General features: G+C 41.8%; 1 protein-coding gene across 3 annotated transcripts in view; it reads right to left on the bottom strand.

Annotated features, from left to right (window-relative positions):
* LOC307043795 (polycomb group RING finger protein 6-like) overlaps positions 1-16769 on the bottom strand; it is a 60835-nt gene that overhangs the window by 14494 nt on the left and 29572 nt on the right. For all 3 annotated transcript variants that reach the window (XM_079688622.1, XM_079688624.1, XM_079688623.1), the window contains 2 exons: positions 8154-8181; positions 7938-8036 (listed from right to left, as the gene is read on the bottom strand). In XM_079688622.1, the coding sequence (XP_079544748.1) occupies positions 7938-8036; positions 8154-8181 (127 nt within the window). The remainder of the gene's footprint in view (positions 1-7937; positions 8037-8153; positions 8182-16769) is intronic.

Below are 16769 nucleotides of genomic sequence, written 5' to 3'. Positions count from 1 at the left end.
GTATAACTATAATGATCATATGAAGGTGTGCCGCGGAAATAATCTTTTGAATAATTTGTGACAAAACCGTTCTAAACACTCAGAGTCCTTTAGCTCACCTGAGCCCCTCAGTCTGACAGAAGAGGACTCTCCTCCAGCTTGTTGTGGAATCAGCTCCTTATTTCCGTTAGTGCAGCTAGCTAACCAGATGCTAACATCACGGTACCTGCTAGCACCGGTCCCTCTCTCTCCCTCTCTCCCTCTCTCCATCACACTAAATGCGCTATTGCCACACACACACAGAGCCGAGCTTGAATGACACAAGCACACATGTATTTCCATGCAACTCTCTGATTGGTCTGGTGTCTTGCCTGTGTTGCGTTCACTGAACACGGGAAATTACAGTCCTGCCATCGTCTCTTGTGTCATGATGAGGTTCACGTAAAACACGGTTAATGTATTATATTATTGAAGTGTCTCAAATATACGTCAATCAAGTGGCAACTGCTAACGGGGTGGTGGATGATAGGTTTACATCTAAAAACGTATTTTTCAAACATTAGTATTTTAATTTTCTTTTTCTTTCTTTTGTTACTTTTTTTTTTTAACGGTCCGCGATCTACCCGCACCACACTCGCGATCGACCGGTCGATCACGATCGACTGGTTGGCGACCACTGGCCTAAACAATGTGGCTGCTAGCGATACTGCTAGTGCTAATAGTGCTAGCAGTAGCACGCTAACAACGTCCTCCTCAGTGCAACCTGATACGATTTGCGGGACAAATGTAACGGCATTTTAAAAATACTAAACTGTTGGCAACTATAGATGCCGTTTTCGTGGGCTTCAGCCGTGCAGTGTGTAAATGTGACCTGAGCGAAGGCTCGCAGGCAGGTTTGCTGCTGCACACGGGTAATGTTTTGTTTACCTGAGTTCAGTCTTGCAGGCACATCGCCTTGTCTTTTTTTTGTTTATTAACACTGACAGTATATTAATGTGAGCTCCTACACCTATAATAATTCGGCCTTTCATTGAATGCTTTATAAACCAGTTAAACTTACGGATGTCATTGTGAATTGGAAAACTGCATTTAAATGTTGTTAAAGGTCAAGGTTTCAATGGATGGTTCAGTTGGTCATTTACTCGGAATTGACATACAGTTGCAGGAAAAAGTATGTGAACCCTTTTGAACTACCTGGATTTCTGCATAAATTGGTCATAAAATGTGTTCTGATCTTCATCTAAGTCACAACAATAGACAAACACAGTCTGCTTAGGCTAAAACCACACAAACAATTATATGTTTTTATGTTTTTATTGAACACACCATGTAAACATTCACAGTGCAGGGTGGAAAAAGTATGTGAACCTTTGGATTTAATAACTGGTTGACCCTCCTTTGGCAGTAATAACCTCAACCAAATGTTTCCTATAGTTGCATATCAGACCTGCACAACGGTCAGGAGGAATTTTGGACCATTCCTCTTTACAAAACTGTTTCAGTTCAGCAATATTCTTGGGAGGTCTGGTGTGAATCGCTCTCTTGAGGTCATGCCACAGCATCTCAATTGGGTTGAGGTCAGGACTCTGACTGGGCCACTCCAGAAGGCCTATTTTCTTCTGTTGAAGCCATTCTGTTGTTGATTTACTTCTGTGCTTTGGGTCGTTGTCCTGTTGCATCACCCATCTTCTGTTGAGCTTCAATTGGTGGACAGATGGCCTTAAGTTCTCCAGCAAAATGTCTTGATAAACTTGAGAATTCATTTTTCCGTCGATGATGGCAATCTGTCCAGGCCCTGAGGCAGCAAAGCAGCCCCAAACCATGATGCTCCCTCCACCATACTTCACAGTTGGGATGAGGTTTTGATGTTGGTGTGCTGTGCCTTTTTTTCTCCACACATAGCGTTGTGTGTTCCTTCCAAACAACTCAACTTTGGTTTCATCTGTCCACAGAATATTTTGGAACATCCAGGTGCTCTTTTTGCAAACTTCAAACATGCAACAATGTTTTTTCTGGACAGCAGTGGCTTCCTCCATGTTATGACCAACTTATGCAGAAATCCAGGTAATTCCAAAGGGTTCACATACTTTTTCTTGCAACTGTATTTGAAGCTCAAATACTTTGTTCTATGTTTAAACCTTCAGACACATTTTGACGTGTTTCAGTTCAGCACATCATTTATTTTGTGATGATTTAAAAGTACAATCCAGAATAATATACGTACTCGCCTTTATCTTTTTGCCATCTTAGCCTTTTTACCAATTTCTTCATATCACAGTTTTGCATGATGTCACTGTAGGACAATGTTTTAAGGATCTCTTGTCGAGCTAGGTTGTCAGTTTGAAATGTCTGGATGAAGATGTAACTGATTTACAAATGTTTAAAATGTTTTTAAAATACGCCTCTTTTCATCCTCTGTCTGAGGGAAAACCCCAAAAAGCATGATAGGGCGAGCCAGGCCCATTTAAGTTATTTTATTTATTTTTGTCTGCTTCTGAGAAGCTAATGTAAATTATAAAGTTATTTCTGCAAGAAAATTACAATAAAATGACCGTTTAATCTTCACATCTTGTATTCATGTCTATAATTTTGGGCAACAAATTATTGAAAAGTATCGATAAGAGTATCGAAAAATACCGATACCGATAAGCTGTACCGATAAAAGTATATATAAAATCCTAACGATACCCATCCCTACTCCTGACTGTACTCCTCACTGTCTTCCTCTCTGTCAGACATGGTAGCTGAGGATGTAGGCCTACTACTTCCTCTCTGGTTGAGTCTGCGATTAGCTGCTTGCATCCACAAGTCAACAGCTGGTTTTGGGTCGAAAGTCTCTTGTTGTCATCTTAGACAAGTGGATGTAATTAAATAAGTACTGTATGTGAACATAACCAATAACCAGGGGTGCACATAAGTGGTACGCAGGTACGCATGCGCGGCAACAATCTGAAATGCATACCGTCACTTGTGTCACAAAGCGCATTTGCGTACCGGCGTACTTGTGAAGCTTTTCCAGAAGGCGGTTAGATTCACACGCTCTGTGGGAAGCTCTGAACTCCACTCCAACCCCCCCCCCCCCCCCCCCCCCCCCCCGCTGACATTCACGATACAGAGGGCTTCATGGGAACTTTGAGGGGAGCCAGAAGTTGGAGTACCAAACACTGACTCCAGGTACTCATCTGAGTACCTCAGTGAGAAAGTTGTGTGCACCCCTGCCAATAACCTACCATAGCCAATAACAAATGAGTGTAACTTATTTTATTTTTGTTGTTCATTCATATCTTATTATATAGTTAACATTTATTTATTCATGCATTTTTTTTTATCTCTACAGTTTTAAAGGATATTTTTGGTTACTGTCCTATAGTATACATTGAAATGATTTCAAACCTGTTTATCCCAATAATTATAATTGGCCTTGGAAATATGTTTTTACATAAATTGTGACCAAACCGTTTGAGACCCACTGAGATAACTTAGACTAAAGTTAACTATCTAAATACTCAAGAGTCCTTTACCTCACTGAGCTGTAGTTATCAGCCTCTCAGTCTGACTGGAGAGGACTCTCCCTCCAAATTATTGTAGAAACATCTTCTTCTAATGTCCGTTAGACCAGCTAGCACCAGATTCTAATAACAACAGCGCCGGAACTGGTGCACCCTCCCTCTCTCCCTCGCATTTTGGCTGTGAGCTGCGGTCGCCAGATAAGCCAACATCCCCCATTTTCATCACTTACAGCTCCCATCGTAAAAGGGCAAATGAAACGTGTAACCGGGGTGAAAAGGGTATTACATTTACTTAATTATGAATATTGTTACATCAAGGCCGAAAATTAGGATGAGCCCCAATGGTCAAAAATGTTTTTTTTCCCTCCCAGAACTGCCAGCGCAGCGCCTCCCCAGATCTGGCGCCCTAGGCGAACATCTATAACGCCAGTGCTACGGGCCGGCCCTCAGTTAATATGCATCTCGCAAATATCTTTCTCTCTCTCTCTCTCTCCTCTCTTCTCTCAATGTTGGTACGTAAATGCGCCTTTTTTCAAATGACCCGGTGCTCTTTTTTTGGCGGAGGTGCGCATTCGCACCAGTTATGTGCAGCCCTGGTTATAACTATTAGAAATTGTAACAGATCAGCTGTGTCACGCACTAGTAATCGTAAATAACACTGTTGTTGTGGGTTTACAAGTTATTGTTAATATGCATTATATGCCACAGGTGTGTTACTCTTAATCTGTGATCCCTCTCACTTGCATACACCACATAACCCTGTACACGCCCACGGCCGCCTTAATGCACGGGCTGACCTGGGCTGAAGCCCAGGGGCCTACGGAAATCGGGGGCCTATCATGAGCCAATAAAAAAATTCCCCAAAACATATTCAATTTTTTTTTTTTTTTATTTTGGGTGTTTTATTTTTATTTTAAATAAACAAAGTCTTGGCTTTCAGAACATGAAACTTTTTATTTCCAAAATCACACGATAAATACATTTTTGAAGCTTGTAAAGGGAAGAACACACCTCTCACTTGCCACTCTGCTATTCCACAGCGCCGCCCCCCCTCCCTCCGCTGAAATTATGAATGTAAGGCGTATAGCAGGGGTATTCAACTAAAATGCAACGAGGTTCAGTTAGAGAAAATCTCCCCATGCAAAGGTCCGGAACATCAAAATGTCTAACTTGCTTCATGAATTAGTGTGATATATATTGAAGTAGCTGTAGCTTTATCAACGTCTGCATGTAATCAACTGCCAATCAAATAAAGAAAGTACAATTCAAAAACAACAATACGTATTGTCTATTAACATTGAACTATACAGATATACAGTAAATACTGTGGATATGTGTAATGTTCCTCTTGGGCTGCATTTAAAAATAGAGACAATAAATAAAATAGCTTTTGAAAATATGTGCCTCTTAAAAGTGTTTAATTTTAGATAAATAAAATAAAGTGTAGCAGCAGCTTGAGTTTCCCTTTTTCTTTGTTAACCGTTTCACATCATGACTTAACAGTTTCAGACGATTATAGAACAATATCAGTCTTTACACATCATAACAATTGAACAGTTTTAAAGTTTCTCTTTCTTTCCCTCTTATATTGCAGTCCCTCACTCACTTTTTTTTAAATTCAGTGCGAGAATTGAGCTTGAGCTTGTCCTGCCAGGAGTTTGTAAATCTGGGCTGAAATGGTTTCAGGACCATTCTCATACACATTGGTGCTCATTGGTTACAGTGATGCAAACAGTAAACTGTTGATGGACAGTATGATGAAAAAATGAGAGAACTATTCGAAGCAGAGAAAAAAACAGCGTAATATACCATCTGACAAAGGCCTGTGCTATAATGCTTCAATGAACTGGCTATTCTTTGTAATATACTCAGATCAATAGGGGACAGAGATGTTAAGTTATAAATCAAGGGTTTTTATTATTATTTACAGCAGGGGTGGGGAACCTTTTTCCTTTAAATTTTTACAACATCCTCCGAGGGTCGTACAAATTATTGAACTCAACCTCAGCTTAAAAAAACTAAAATCACAGCCCATTCATTTCACCTTTCTTTCATGTTGTGCAAAGAAAAAGCAACCTCTTAATCCAGAGATCTCACCATGACTCACGTATGCATGCACGTGCACGGTTGTGGCATGACCACCAAAACAGAAAGATATGGACACAAGATGTATGCAAATGTATTTAGTATCCTATCAATGTGAACATGATTTAAGTGGGTGGGGGGTATCTAACCTCCTCTAGGAGGGTCCCGGCGCATGCTTCCCCGGGAAGATTTTTTTTAAATATTGAAGTTGAAAGCATCAATCTGGTGCACTTTGAGAGCAAAATTAAGAGATCTATGGATTAATCTTTCAACACCCATATTATTATTTATTTTTATTTTTATTTAACCTTTATTTAACCAGATAAAAAGCATTGAGATAAAATCTCATTTACAATAATGACCTGGCCAAGAAGGCAGCAACGTTACACATAACACATAACACAAACATATAAAATACAGAGAACATAACTAAGAAAACAAAAGACGAAAAAAGCAGTCACTACAGTGTGCACATTAGGACAGTAAGAAAGGCACTACTTATTACTGCAAGAGCAGCTGGTGGTAAGGACTTCTGACAACTTCAATTTAAAACATGCTATAGAGACAAGTGCCGTCAGTTTGAGGCGTGATTGAAGGTCATTCCAAGACCAAGGACCATAATAAAAGAGACTCCTTTTTCCAGCCTCAGTCCGCACAGCAGGAACCTGGAACCGTATCCAGGCACTGGATCTGAGGTTGTATGAAACAGAACTGGATCTGAGGTTGTATGAAACAGAACTGTAAGCAGATTTTTCTTTTGGGATATTTTACAAATCATTCCCCTTTTAAACTCTATTCTTGTTATTTTTAACAACTTTTTTGTTACTGTCATAAGTATTTTATACCTGTTTTTTTATTTAGTCTCATTAATAACTATAATGATCATATCAAGGTGTGCCTGAACCTCACTGACCTGAGGTTATTTGAGCCTCTCAGGAGAGAGCTCTCTTCCACCTGGTTGTAGAAAAGCTCTTTAAATTCGTTAGCATAGCTAGCTAACCAGATGCTAATAACAACAGATCGCCACTTTGCTGAGAACTAAAGACACAGCCATGCAAACACTGCAGCATGGCTCCTTATGGGTACTGCAATATTTGAAGAGGTGGAGCGGCATTGGTGATCTCCGTCAGCACTCATTTCAGATGAGACATACCACGTGAAGACACGTTACGCTCGTGTTGTGTTCAAGGAACCTGTCCTTGGCCAGGAAAAACAGGTACTCGCTTGTTTAATTATTTTTGCGGTCTAGATTTCTTTTTCTTTTTTTTGAGAAGTCGGACTGACGGAAGGACTTCCCCATCGCCCCCCACCCACAAAACGAAAACTCTTCGGTTCTCCACGAATTACACAAGTCACCCAAATCAGCGTTAAAAAAGCGGGAGGCGCCGAAAAATCCCCTATTAATGTATTGATTATATCTCCGGGTCCGTATAGGTCGGCGTCTGGGTCCGGATCCGGACCGCGGGCCGCCAGTTGCCGACCCCTGGCGTATAGTAATCATAGATAACACGACAGGGTCCGTTACAGTTTGTTTTCATCTGATTTCAAATAAACAAAGTCTTGGCTTTCAGAATATTAAACTTGTTGAGGGAAAAGGAGTTTCGAGACAAGTAGCTATTACAAAAAACACCGAAGCCTACAGGTTATTCCTCAGGATGAAGAGGAAGGACGGATTAGTTCTGTATAAATTAAAAATGTTATTACCCAGACACATTAGCAACCTATGGATTAACCGATTCAGCAGCGTTTTTTCTCGTTTTAATGCCATTGGACAAGTCTTTTGATCAGATTGACCGCTAGGGTGAGAGGATCTCCCGTAAAAGCTACGTAAAGGTACGTGTTGTGATGTCTTAGTTTGCTGCCCCTGTCGCGAGTTCGGATCACTTAGTGATGATATATATACCTAAATAATCTGTGGAACCTCAGCTTTAATCGGATATATTGTATGTGCAGCTACGATAAGTAATAAGGGTATCTTTTATCTTGAGTTCTGTGCCAAAGTGCGTTAGCATTTTTCGCTCAGGGGTCATTTAGATGCTTCTGGTTTTGGTAAAAACGGTTTGTATCGTCAGTTAGCTGAGGTTATTCCCCTTAATCTGGTATAACACATTAATAGGTTCTTAAATATTAAGATCCCCTGAGACACAGTGTCGTGCAAAAAAAAAGAAAAAGGACCTGCCGAGGGTTAGGGTTAGGGTCCTTGGGGCTTAACAGGTTAAGACGGGCTTGTACACGCCTACACTATGCTGTAATGCCAACTGCTTTACTATCCCGCTTCCAAGTCTGTCCCAAACTGTCAACTATCAGGATCAGTGTGGGTGTGTCACTTGGAGAACTCATTAGCTGTAAGCCTGGCACACTCACCTGGCATGCTGAGCTCAGCTCCATCATCCTCCTGATGAAGATCTTCACGTGGCGCACAGTGGGCTCCCCGGACACACAGACGTACCGCTTCTCTAACGGCTAAACAGGGACAGGGTGATCACGGTGGAATGTACAAATTATTTACATATCTTTCTGGTAAACATAAGCAATTATAATACAATAAGAAGTGCTACAAATAGTAAGGGGAGGTGTTACCTTGTAATTAGCGATGCCCTCTTCAGCCCTGAAAACAAAAGAGAAGTTAATATATAGCAGGGGTCGGCAACCTTTTTGATATGAAGTGCCATTTAAAAAAAAAAAATTTATCAGCGTGCCAACGATCGATAGTTATCAACAGGGGGGGGGGGGGTTGAGGAGCTTGACGCCCGTCAACTATCAGCAGGAGGGCGGGGGAGCCTCGCTGCGGGAAAGCAGTGTGTGGACCTGTCAGCGCAACTTACATGATGCCGAATTTAACAAACACATTTAAATAATTGGTTTAAACGGCATAATAATAAGGACGATCGTCCGTTCTGTGATTCTCCAGAACACAAGTTATGATGATTAGGGTCATGCAGAGTGAGATGAGATCGCTGTCCCTTTAAGAGAGAGAGAGAGGGGTGCGGCTTGTGCATGTGTGTTTGTGAATGGTAGAGCGACAGTGAGGGAACGTGTGTATGTTTCTGGAAGTGAAACGGGAAAGCAGAAAAACAGAGGTCTGTGATGTATTTTGTGAAACAGAAGAACAGCTAAATAAATGCAACGTCCTCCCAAGAAGAGCTCGCCTCTCTCCAGTCATTTAAGCTAAAGTGGGTTATTGAACCTGAAGCTTGTTGCTTCTGCCCTCCTCGACTACGGTCTGGGAGCCGACAGGAAAGTTCTACACACAGATGGCCAGTCCGCCCCTTTGAAGCATATTATTTCGATGACAGATGAGCAGATCGCCACTGGGCTTTCAACTAAATAAACACAGCCACGCAAAAACTGCGTCATTTGTACAGCTCCTTATGGGTACTGCAATTAGTGAAGTGCTTTCCTCCGTGGTGAAACGATCAGCACTGCACCACGGAGGAAAGCGGCAGAAAGTCAACTGGAGATAAAGAGAGCGGGGCTGCGTTTCGTGCATGGCTTCCTTCTGCAGGTAACGGGGAGACGAGCTCTGGCGGCGGTCTCGCGTTCAGGATCCGAAAATTAATTTAAATATTTTGCACACTTATTCCACTTATTCCTAGTGTGCCACTGGTTACGGTGCCGCGTGCCAATGCTGGCACGCGTGCCAGGGGTTGCCGACCCCTGCTATATAGTAACGACAACTTTATGGTAAAAACAAAAACAACAAGCAGTCTAGCAGTGCTAGTGGAGCACGCTCAGGTAAAGCTTAGCAGACTCTTCAAGCTAACGAAGGATCACTTCTAGGCAGGGTTGGGAGGTTTACTTTGTAAATGTAATCAGTTACTGATTACTGAATACATGCTCTAAAAGTAATCAGAATACAGTTACAGTTACGTGTCTTAAAAATGTAACGTCTTCAGATTACTTTTAGAATATTTTTGGAATACTTTCTTTTTCCATAACAGATGGGTATGTTTTGGTGAACAGGAGACACTTGTTTTACTGTTTTAATGGCTTATCAAGAACTCAAACACAACATCTTGTTTTCATTCTGGACAGCTCCCTCTCATCTGCACCCCACATAAAAAACATAACCCGGACTGAATTCTTTGTACTGTCTTAAAACCTTTCCTGAGAATATGTTATGAATTGTAAGGTGTCCTTGGGTGCTTTGAAAGGCGCCCCTAAATTGAATGAATTATCATTATTATTTATTATCTGAAACGATAACTTTTAAAACTTGTTCCAGTCACTTGCCCCATGCATTCAGCAGCAGCAGGCCATTCACTTTGATTTGATCCCGTTATGAAATGTCATCATTTCGACAATAAATAAATGCTACATAAACGTTATCTTACACATTTTACCTAACCATCTCCATTTCTAACTTTCAATATATTTTAAAAGAGATCTCTCTCTCTCATCTGCGTGCGGGGGCGGGGCCTCACAGACACGCTGCATCTCTCTCTCGCTCAGACATGCTGCAGCGCTGTGCAGTGTGCACACAGTTTCCCCGGTAATGAATATTACATTTTGTGAGGAAACTTTTCCACCAATAATCCCAATAAGTATTCCAAAATGTATTCACTTCAGGTTTACGAAAGTAACTGTAATCAGATTACTTGTTTTTCAAATGTAACGCTAGCTGAATACAGTTAGCCTACTTGATTTTTGTATTCTGATTACGTAACTCCGTTACATGTATTCCGTTACAACCCAACCCTGCTTCTAGGCTACTGTCCCGCAGCTCCTGCTTCTCTGTTGGACTCGGCCACAGCGGGGCTACTGCTGTTGTGCGGAGCGCATTAACCAAACTCTTCACAACGAAGGATCAATTCTTCTTCAAGGTAGGGCTGGGCGATATATCGAGTTTACACGATACATCGTGGATTGCACTACATGCAATGTCGTAAATGACCACATCTTGAACATCGAGTATTAAGTTGTCAAATCAACTTCCCGCCGCGGCCAAAATGAGCTTTCCTTTCTCCCTCATAGAAACAGTCACACACGCAGGCACACAAGCAGGCCCCGTCTAACTTGCACGCAAACATTACACACATGCACAGTGACAGAGCAGGGCTCGACATTATAAATGGCCCGCTGGCTCGGAAGCACTATTTAGACACCCCGGGCCAGCATAACTTACTTTCCACTTGCCCGCTCGGGCCACTAAAAATATTGCTTTAAAAAAATTAAATTGTCCTGTGGTATAGGTATTTTGACAAGCACTGTTGTTAAATTGTTTCGTTTATTAACGCTACAACATAGCGTTTCGTGAGGCGGTTGTCGTTGTTGGGTGAAAAGTAAACAGCTGTTTGCTGCGGAGCCAGCGCGAGCAGGCTCCCGTTTGCCCGTGAGCGCCGGGCAAAAAACTATCTTCAAATAAAAGAAAGTCACCGGAGGAGTTAAAGGAGAGTGACAGGTAGCATGAGAAGAAGAGGGAGAGAAAGTTTCAGCCAGCTAGATCGATGGAGTTGTTTTCTAGTGGTGCAGTGACGCGTCCTAAAACCCTTTTATAATCTATCGATTAGATTTATGATTCGAAAATTATAAAAGTAGGGTAGACATGTGGATATTATCCGGTTGAACAAAACGTGCATTTATCAAACAGGTTTGTTTTCCACAGACCTTATTTCCAGCTATTTTCCAAAACCCTGTGGAGAAATCCCATTGCTTTTTTGTCGAGAGAACCAGCAGCTTACTTCCTGGTTTTAGGACGCGTCACTGCACCTCTCAATATGATGCCAATATAAACAAGATCTTCTGTCGGCTGTGTACATCAATGCCGACCTATGCTGACAAGTAAGTGAAGAGTAGAAAATATAAAAGGTATTGGCTATAGGGAAATGTCCCAGCAGGTTAGGAGAATGAAGGTTCTAATCTAATCTAATACATAGCCATTACATGTCTAACTCCTGATAATGACAGGAAGACAGAAAGCGCATTATACTAATAATAATAATAATAATACTACTCATAATAATAGCAGACATTTTTTAACAATGACCACAATATCATTATTTTAATAAACCAAATATGAACAATTGAGGAAAATGAGGAAGAACTGATACTGATACAAGTAGTAATGTAGTTAGTGCATAAATTACTATTGCAACAAATGTGTTAATTTTCTTCATTATTAATCGATTTTTTTAATGCAGACATATTTTGCAGGGACTACTAGAATCATCATACTGGCGTGACTGTAAACATCAAGGGGTTAAATAAAAAAAATGTATGTGTTTTAGAGGAAATTTCAGAATATCGCGATATATATCGTATATCGCGATATAGTCAGTAAATATTGCGATATCATTGAGACCATATCGCCCAGCCCTACTTCAAGGCAGGGAAGGTTTCGCAGTACGCAGTCTACTGACCCGCAGCTGCTGCCCCGAAATGGTGTCAGGGCCATTCTCATACACATGTAGGTGCTCATTGGTTAGCCTGCCCTGGAACGATATTTAGTTATAATTTTGATGGTGGACTGATCATATTGGGCTCTGAGACAGCTTATTTTTTGTGACTTCAGTTCTGACTTGAGAGGGAATGTTTGATCAAACACTTTGTGTTTTGTCTCATAGTGGCGTTTCACATTGGCACTTTTAATGAGCACCACGGTCTCTGAACAAATGAGAGTGGCGAGACACACTGGTTCTGTGCTCCAAGTGGGCAGGATGAACATGAATGAGTCCGTCCACTATGGGGTTAAAAGCTCTGTTCTCACTATCCACTTTCCTCTTCTTGGAGAGAGAGCCAAGTGTAATTATTTGTCTCTCCCTGTCTGCCGCTAACACGCCTGTTCACTCTCCTCTCCGTCTTCTCTCCCTGTATTGCTAATTATTCTCTTCACTCACTTTCCTCTCCGCTTCTCTCTGCCGCGCTCTCATCTCTTCTTCTGTGTTTCTCTCCCTGTATCGCTCACTCGTCTCTTTCGCCCCCTGTCGGCAGCGGTTAAAATAGAATCGCCCCGTCAAAATTGAAATCCCCTATTAATGTATTGATTATAGGTCCGGGTCCGGACCGCGGTCCGCCTGTTGCCGACCCCTACCCTACCCTTTGGGACAAACTCCCCTCTCTCCGGCAGAAACAGGAAATGCCGTAACTGTATGTAACAACGGTTTCAAATCAGCATCTCTTAGACAAAAAATAAAAATTAATAACTAAAATAAAACATCTTTAATTGTGTTTCTAGACTAAACACAGGTATGATCCTAAGTTAAAAAAAATTATGAGGTTATCATGAGGTTATTAACATCGCAGTTTATCAGTGGATGTTTGCTGGAACTACTTGTAAACTGCGTGTTTCCTGACGGGGACATACAGCGTTGAGACCGGTCTCCAGTCAGCACCGATGCAGACTCGCTGTTTGAGGGCTTGATAGCCCACTCCCCCTCCACACCGCTTCACACTCGTTGGTTTGGAACAGCACTTAATGTGGCGGACCCTCCGCGCGAACGGAGGGGTAGTGTGTAGGGGTAGGGTGTAGGGGGCGGTTTGGGATTGGGCCTTCTACATACTGTGTTGTACCTTTTTCAAACAAGTATTTATTTGTGTCTACAGGCCAAAAGCATTACATGAATAAATTAAAATATGTTCTAAATAAATAAGAATGGTAACATTAAAAATAATTGACTATTTTTTTCAACTGAAATTACATGCTTGTTTTTAAATAGAGAAAGGAAGCAAATATTTTTTTAAAAACAGGACCAGTAGTGTATCAGTTCAAATGTGATTATATCAAAACCCAATAATGGCCGCATACCATTTAGACCTGAGAATTGCAGGATTCTTCGCTGGTATTGTGCATGCTGGCTTGTTGGCGCACGGCTTACAGAAAGCAGTGCCATTGTTGTATTATTAGTACCAACTGTGCTTTTTTATGATGTAAAACGTCTGCTGTGAAAATGCCTCTTGGTTACGCTTGTAAAAACACTGTTACTAGGAAACAGACAACAAAAATAGACCCTGTTTGCAGAACACATTGTTTTTGGCATGTCAACACAATGTTGCAAAGGACAAATGTTCTTCCACTTGACTCTGTATGAATTTCCCAGAGGCTAAGCCTTTTCCCATCAACCTCACACCAGGTGTGGCTAATTAACCAATAAAGACATCTCACTAACGACTGTAAAGGAAGGTTCCGGAGCACGGTGTAGAAACCCAATGAGAACACGGGAGAGCTCCACTTGATGGCAGCAATGAAGAATTTATTGGAAGGGAAGAGAGAAAGTGGCAACCAAAGTCGCATGCCCGAACGCTGACGACGGGAGACAGTAGCACCTTTAGGCCACGTTCCTGAATGCTGAATATAGGAGTAGAGTGATAAATTGGGTAAAAGGCAGAGGCCTAGGAAAATATTTTCCTCAACAACGACATGAAGAATGAAAATATGTTAAAGGTCCCATGTCATGCTTTTCCGGTTATTACCAGTCCCTTGAGTGTTATGTAACTTTTTCTGCATGTAAACGGTCTGCAGAGTCACAAACCCTCAAAGTACACCCTGTAGCGAGTCAAACTCTAACACAGAAAAGACCGGTTTCTTTTTCCACTTCTTTCTTCGCGAGTATAGTGACGTGACCATACGCAGGTCCAACCAGACCAGGGGTAGCCAACACGGTTAACGTGAATATGAACAATAACGTACAATGAATATCGACCAATCACGTTCTTGCTTGATTTGCGGGATCAGCGTTGCAGTCGGGAAGAAAAGCAATGTGGCACCTCCCCGCTGATTTTCCTTCTGGCAGAATCTACACAACACATCAGGCCCATTGAACATCCTATCATGTCAGCCCATACAACACATGAGGAGCAGAGTTTTACTCTGTGTGTGTTGTAACTTTATTATTTATTCCACTTGACGCACACACACGGCGTAATCTCCACTGGGGACAGGGGGGACATGTCCCCCGCACTTTTCGAAATCCCGTTTGTGTCCTCCCACTTTACAAATATGTTTATTATTATTTTTTTAACGCAACCCGTCATCACCAAGGAGGAGCACACAGCCTCTGTGAGCGAGCGAGAGAGCTAGGGAGAGAGAGAGAGAGAGAGAGCGAGCGAGAGAGCTAGGGAGAGCACACTTTTATCTATTTAATATAGATAAAGTAAGAAGTCATTCCAGTGTGTACTATAGGACAGTACAAAAAACTGTTTAAAAGGGGAGTGATTAGTAAAATATGCATAAATAAAAAAGAAAGAATGCTAATTAGGTAACATAAGATAAGAATAAACCAGTTTAAATAATTTTTTATTGGTTGTGATAATATTGTAAAGATGATTGAAGTATTGAAAGGTATACAGCTCCCTTTCATATGAGTGTTGAGAGCTGTATCTATAAATTCATTTTGTACTCAAAGTGCAGCAGATTGGTGCATTTCACTTCAACATTTAAAAAAAAATCTTTTAGGGGAGGTGAGGACCCCCCTAGAAGATTTGAAATCCCCCCTGGAGGATGTGAGGCCCCCCCTAGAGGATGTGAGGTCCACCCCCAAATAAAGCAGGTTAAAATTATTAAATTGCATACATTTTCTTTTAGTAAACACTGAAAACGGGTTCAACAGACCCAAACAGCACACAAAGGTTAAAGGTAAGCATATAATATATAAATATAAAATATATACACTGCAAAAAACAAAAAAAAGAGGCGTAAAAGTAGCCCCAGACTTGCTTTATTTTTTTAAAGTAGCCCTCATCCTAAAAAAGGTTGGTGACCCCTGAACTAGACCAATCCGTGGAACTCCTCACACACACACACACTCACTCAGCCTTGTGTTTTCGCAGCTGCGGCGCCGCGGATTTCTCAGCCTGAACTCAGCCTGAGACAGCGATCCAGCTCACACTGTCCGCAGCAGCGAGCCCAGCAACGTCCCACCAACACGGCACCCAGACCCCACGTAGCATTCTCATCTGCTTGTCATTACTGGTGTCATTTTCTGGTTGCTAACGCCATTGTAACACAGAATCACTGATGTTCCGCTGTAACGGTGGTGGACTCATCAGAACAGAGTGGGCGAGCTGAGCAATCAGACCACACTGGGCTCACAGGGAGGGGGGGTGTTAGGAGCTCCAACAAGCCGTTTAGGACAGAGTGAATACACATACTATACAGAGATGCTCTATGAGAAACCAATGTTATTTTGGAAAATTGAACAATGTAAATCTATTCTAGTAGACCTCAACAATGGAATTATGATCAGTAGAAATGGCCATGTCATGGGACCTTTAAACATACACTACCAGTCAAAGGTTTAGACACACCTTCTCATTCAAGTTTTTTATTTATTTTCAAATGTTTCTACATTGTAGAGTTATACTGAAGACATCAAAACTATAAAAGAACGCATATGGAATTATCTACTAAAGAAAAAAGGGTTTAAAAAAAATCCAGAATATTAATTATATTCAGGGGTGCACACAACTTTCTCAGTGAGGTACTCAGATGAGTACCTGGAGTCAGTGTTTGGTACTCCAACTTCTGGCTCCGCTCAAAGTTCCCATGAAGCCCTCTGTATCGCGAATGTCAGCGTTGTGATCAGCTGTTTTAGCGCAGTGCTGCTGTACAGACCGACGCTAACAGCAGCCCTGTCTGTGCACACGGAGACCGATTCTGTCGTCCGGTGATCTAACCGCCTTCCGGAAAAGCTTCACAAGTACGTCGGTACGCAAATGCGCTTTGTGACACAAGTGACGGTACGCATTTCAGATTGTTGCCGCGCATGCGTACCTGCGTACCACTTATGTGCATCCCTGATTACACTTAGCTGGCTACTGCAGAATGCTGTGATAGCCATGCTGGTTAAGTGTGCCTTGAATTCTGAATACATCAACAACAGTGTCACTAGCAAAGCCCCTCCACACTTCCTCCTCCAGGCTTCACGGTGGGAACCACATATGCAGAAACCTTCCGCTCACCTTCTCTGCATCTCACAAAGACACGGTGGTTGGAACTGAAAATCTTAAATTTGGACTCATCAGATCAAAGTACAGATTTCCACTGTCTAATGTCCAATCCTTGTGTTTCTTGGCCCAAACAATTATCCTCTTATTCTTCTTGTTCATCCTCAGTAGAGGAGAGTGTAGTACACTCTCCTCTGAACAGTGGATGTTGAGATTGTCTGCTACTTGAGCTCTGTGATCATTGATGTGGGCTCTAATCTGAGGTGCTTTAATTTGCGGTTTCTGAGGCTGGTAATTCTGATGTATTTATCCTCT

The sequence above is a fragment of the Notothenia rossii genome, assembly GCF_949606895.1.
Source record: "Notothenia rossii genome assembly, chromosome: 6".
Taxonomy (NCBI): domain Eukaryota; kingdom Metazoa; phylum Chordata; class Actinopteri; order Perciformes; family Nototheniidae; genus Notothenia; species Notothenia rossii.
Note: the sequence above shows the minus strand (reverse complement) of the source record. Positions and strands in the feature narration are given on the sequence as shown.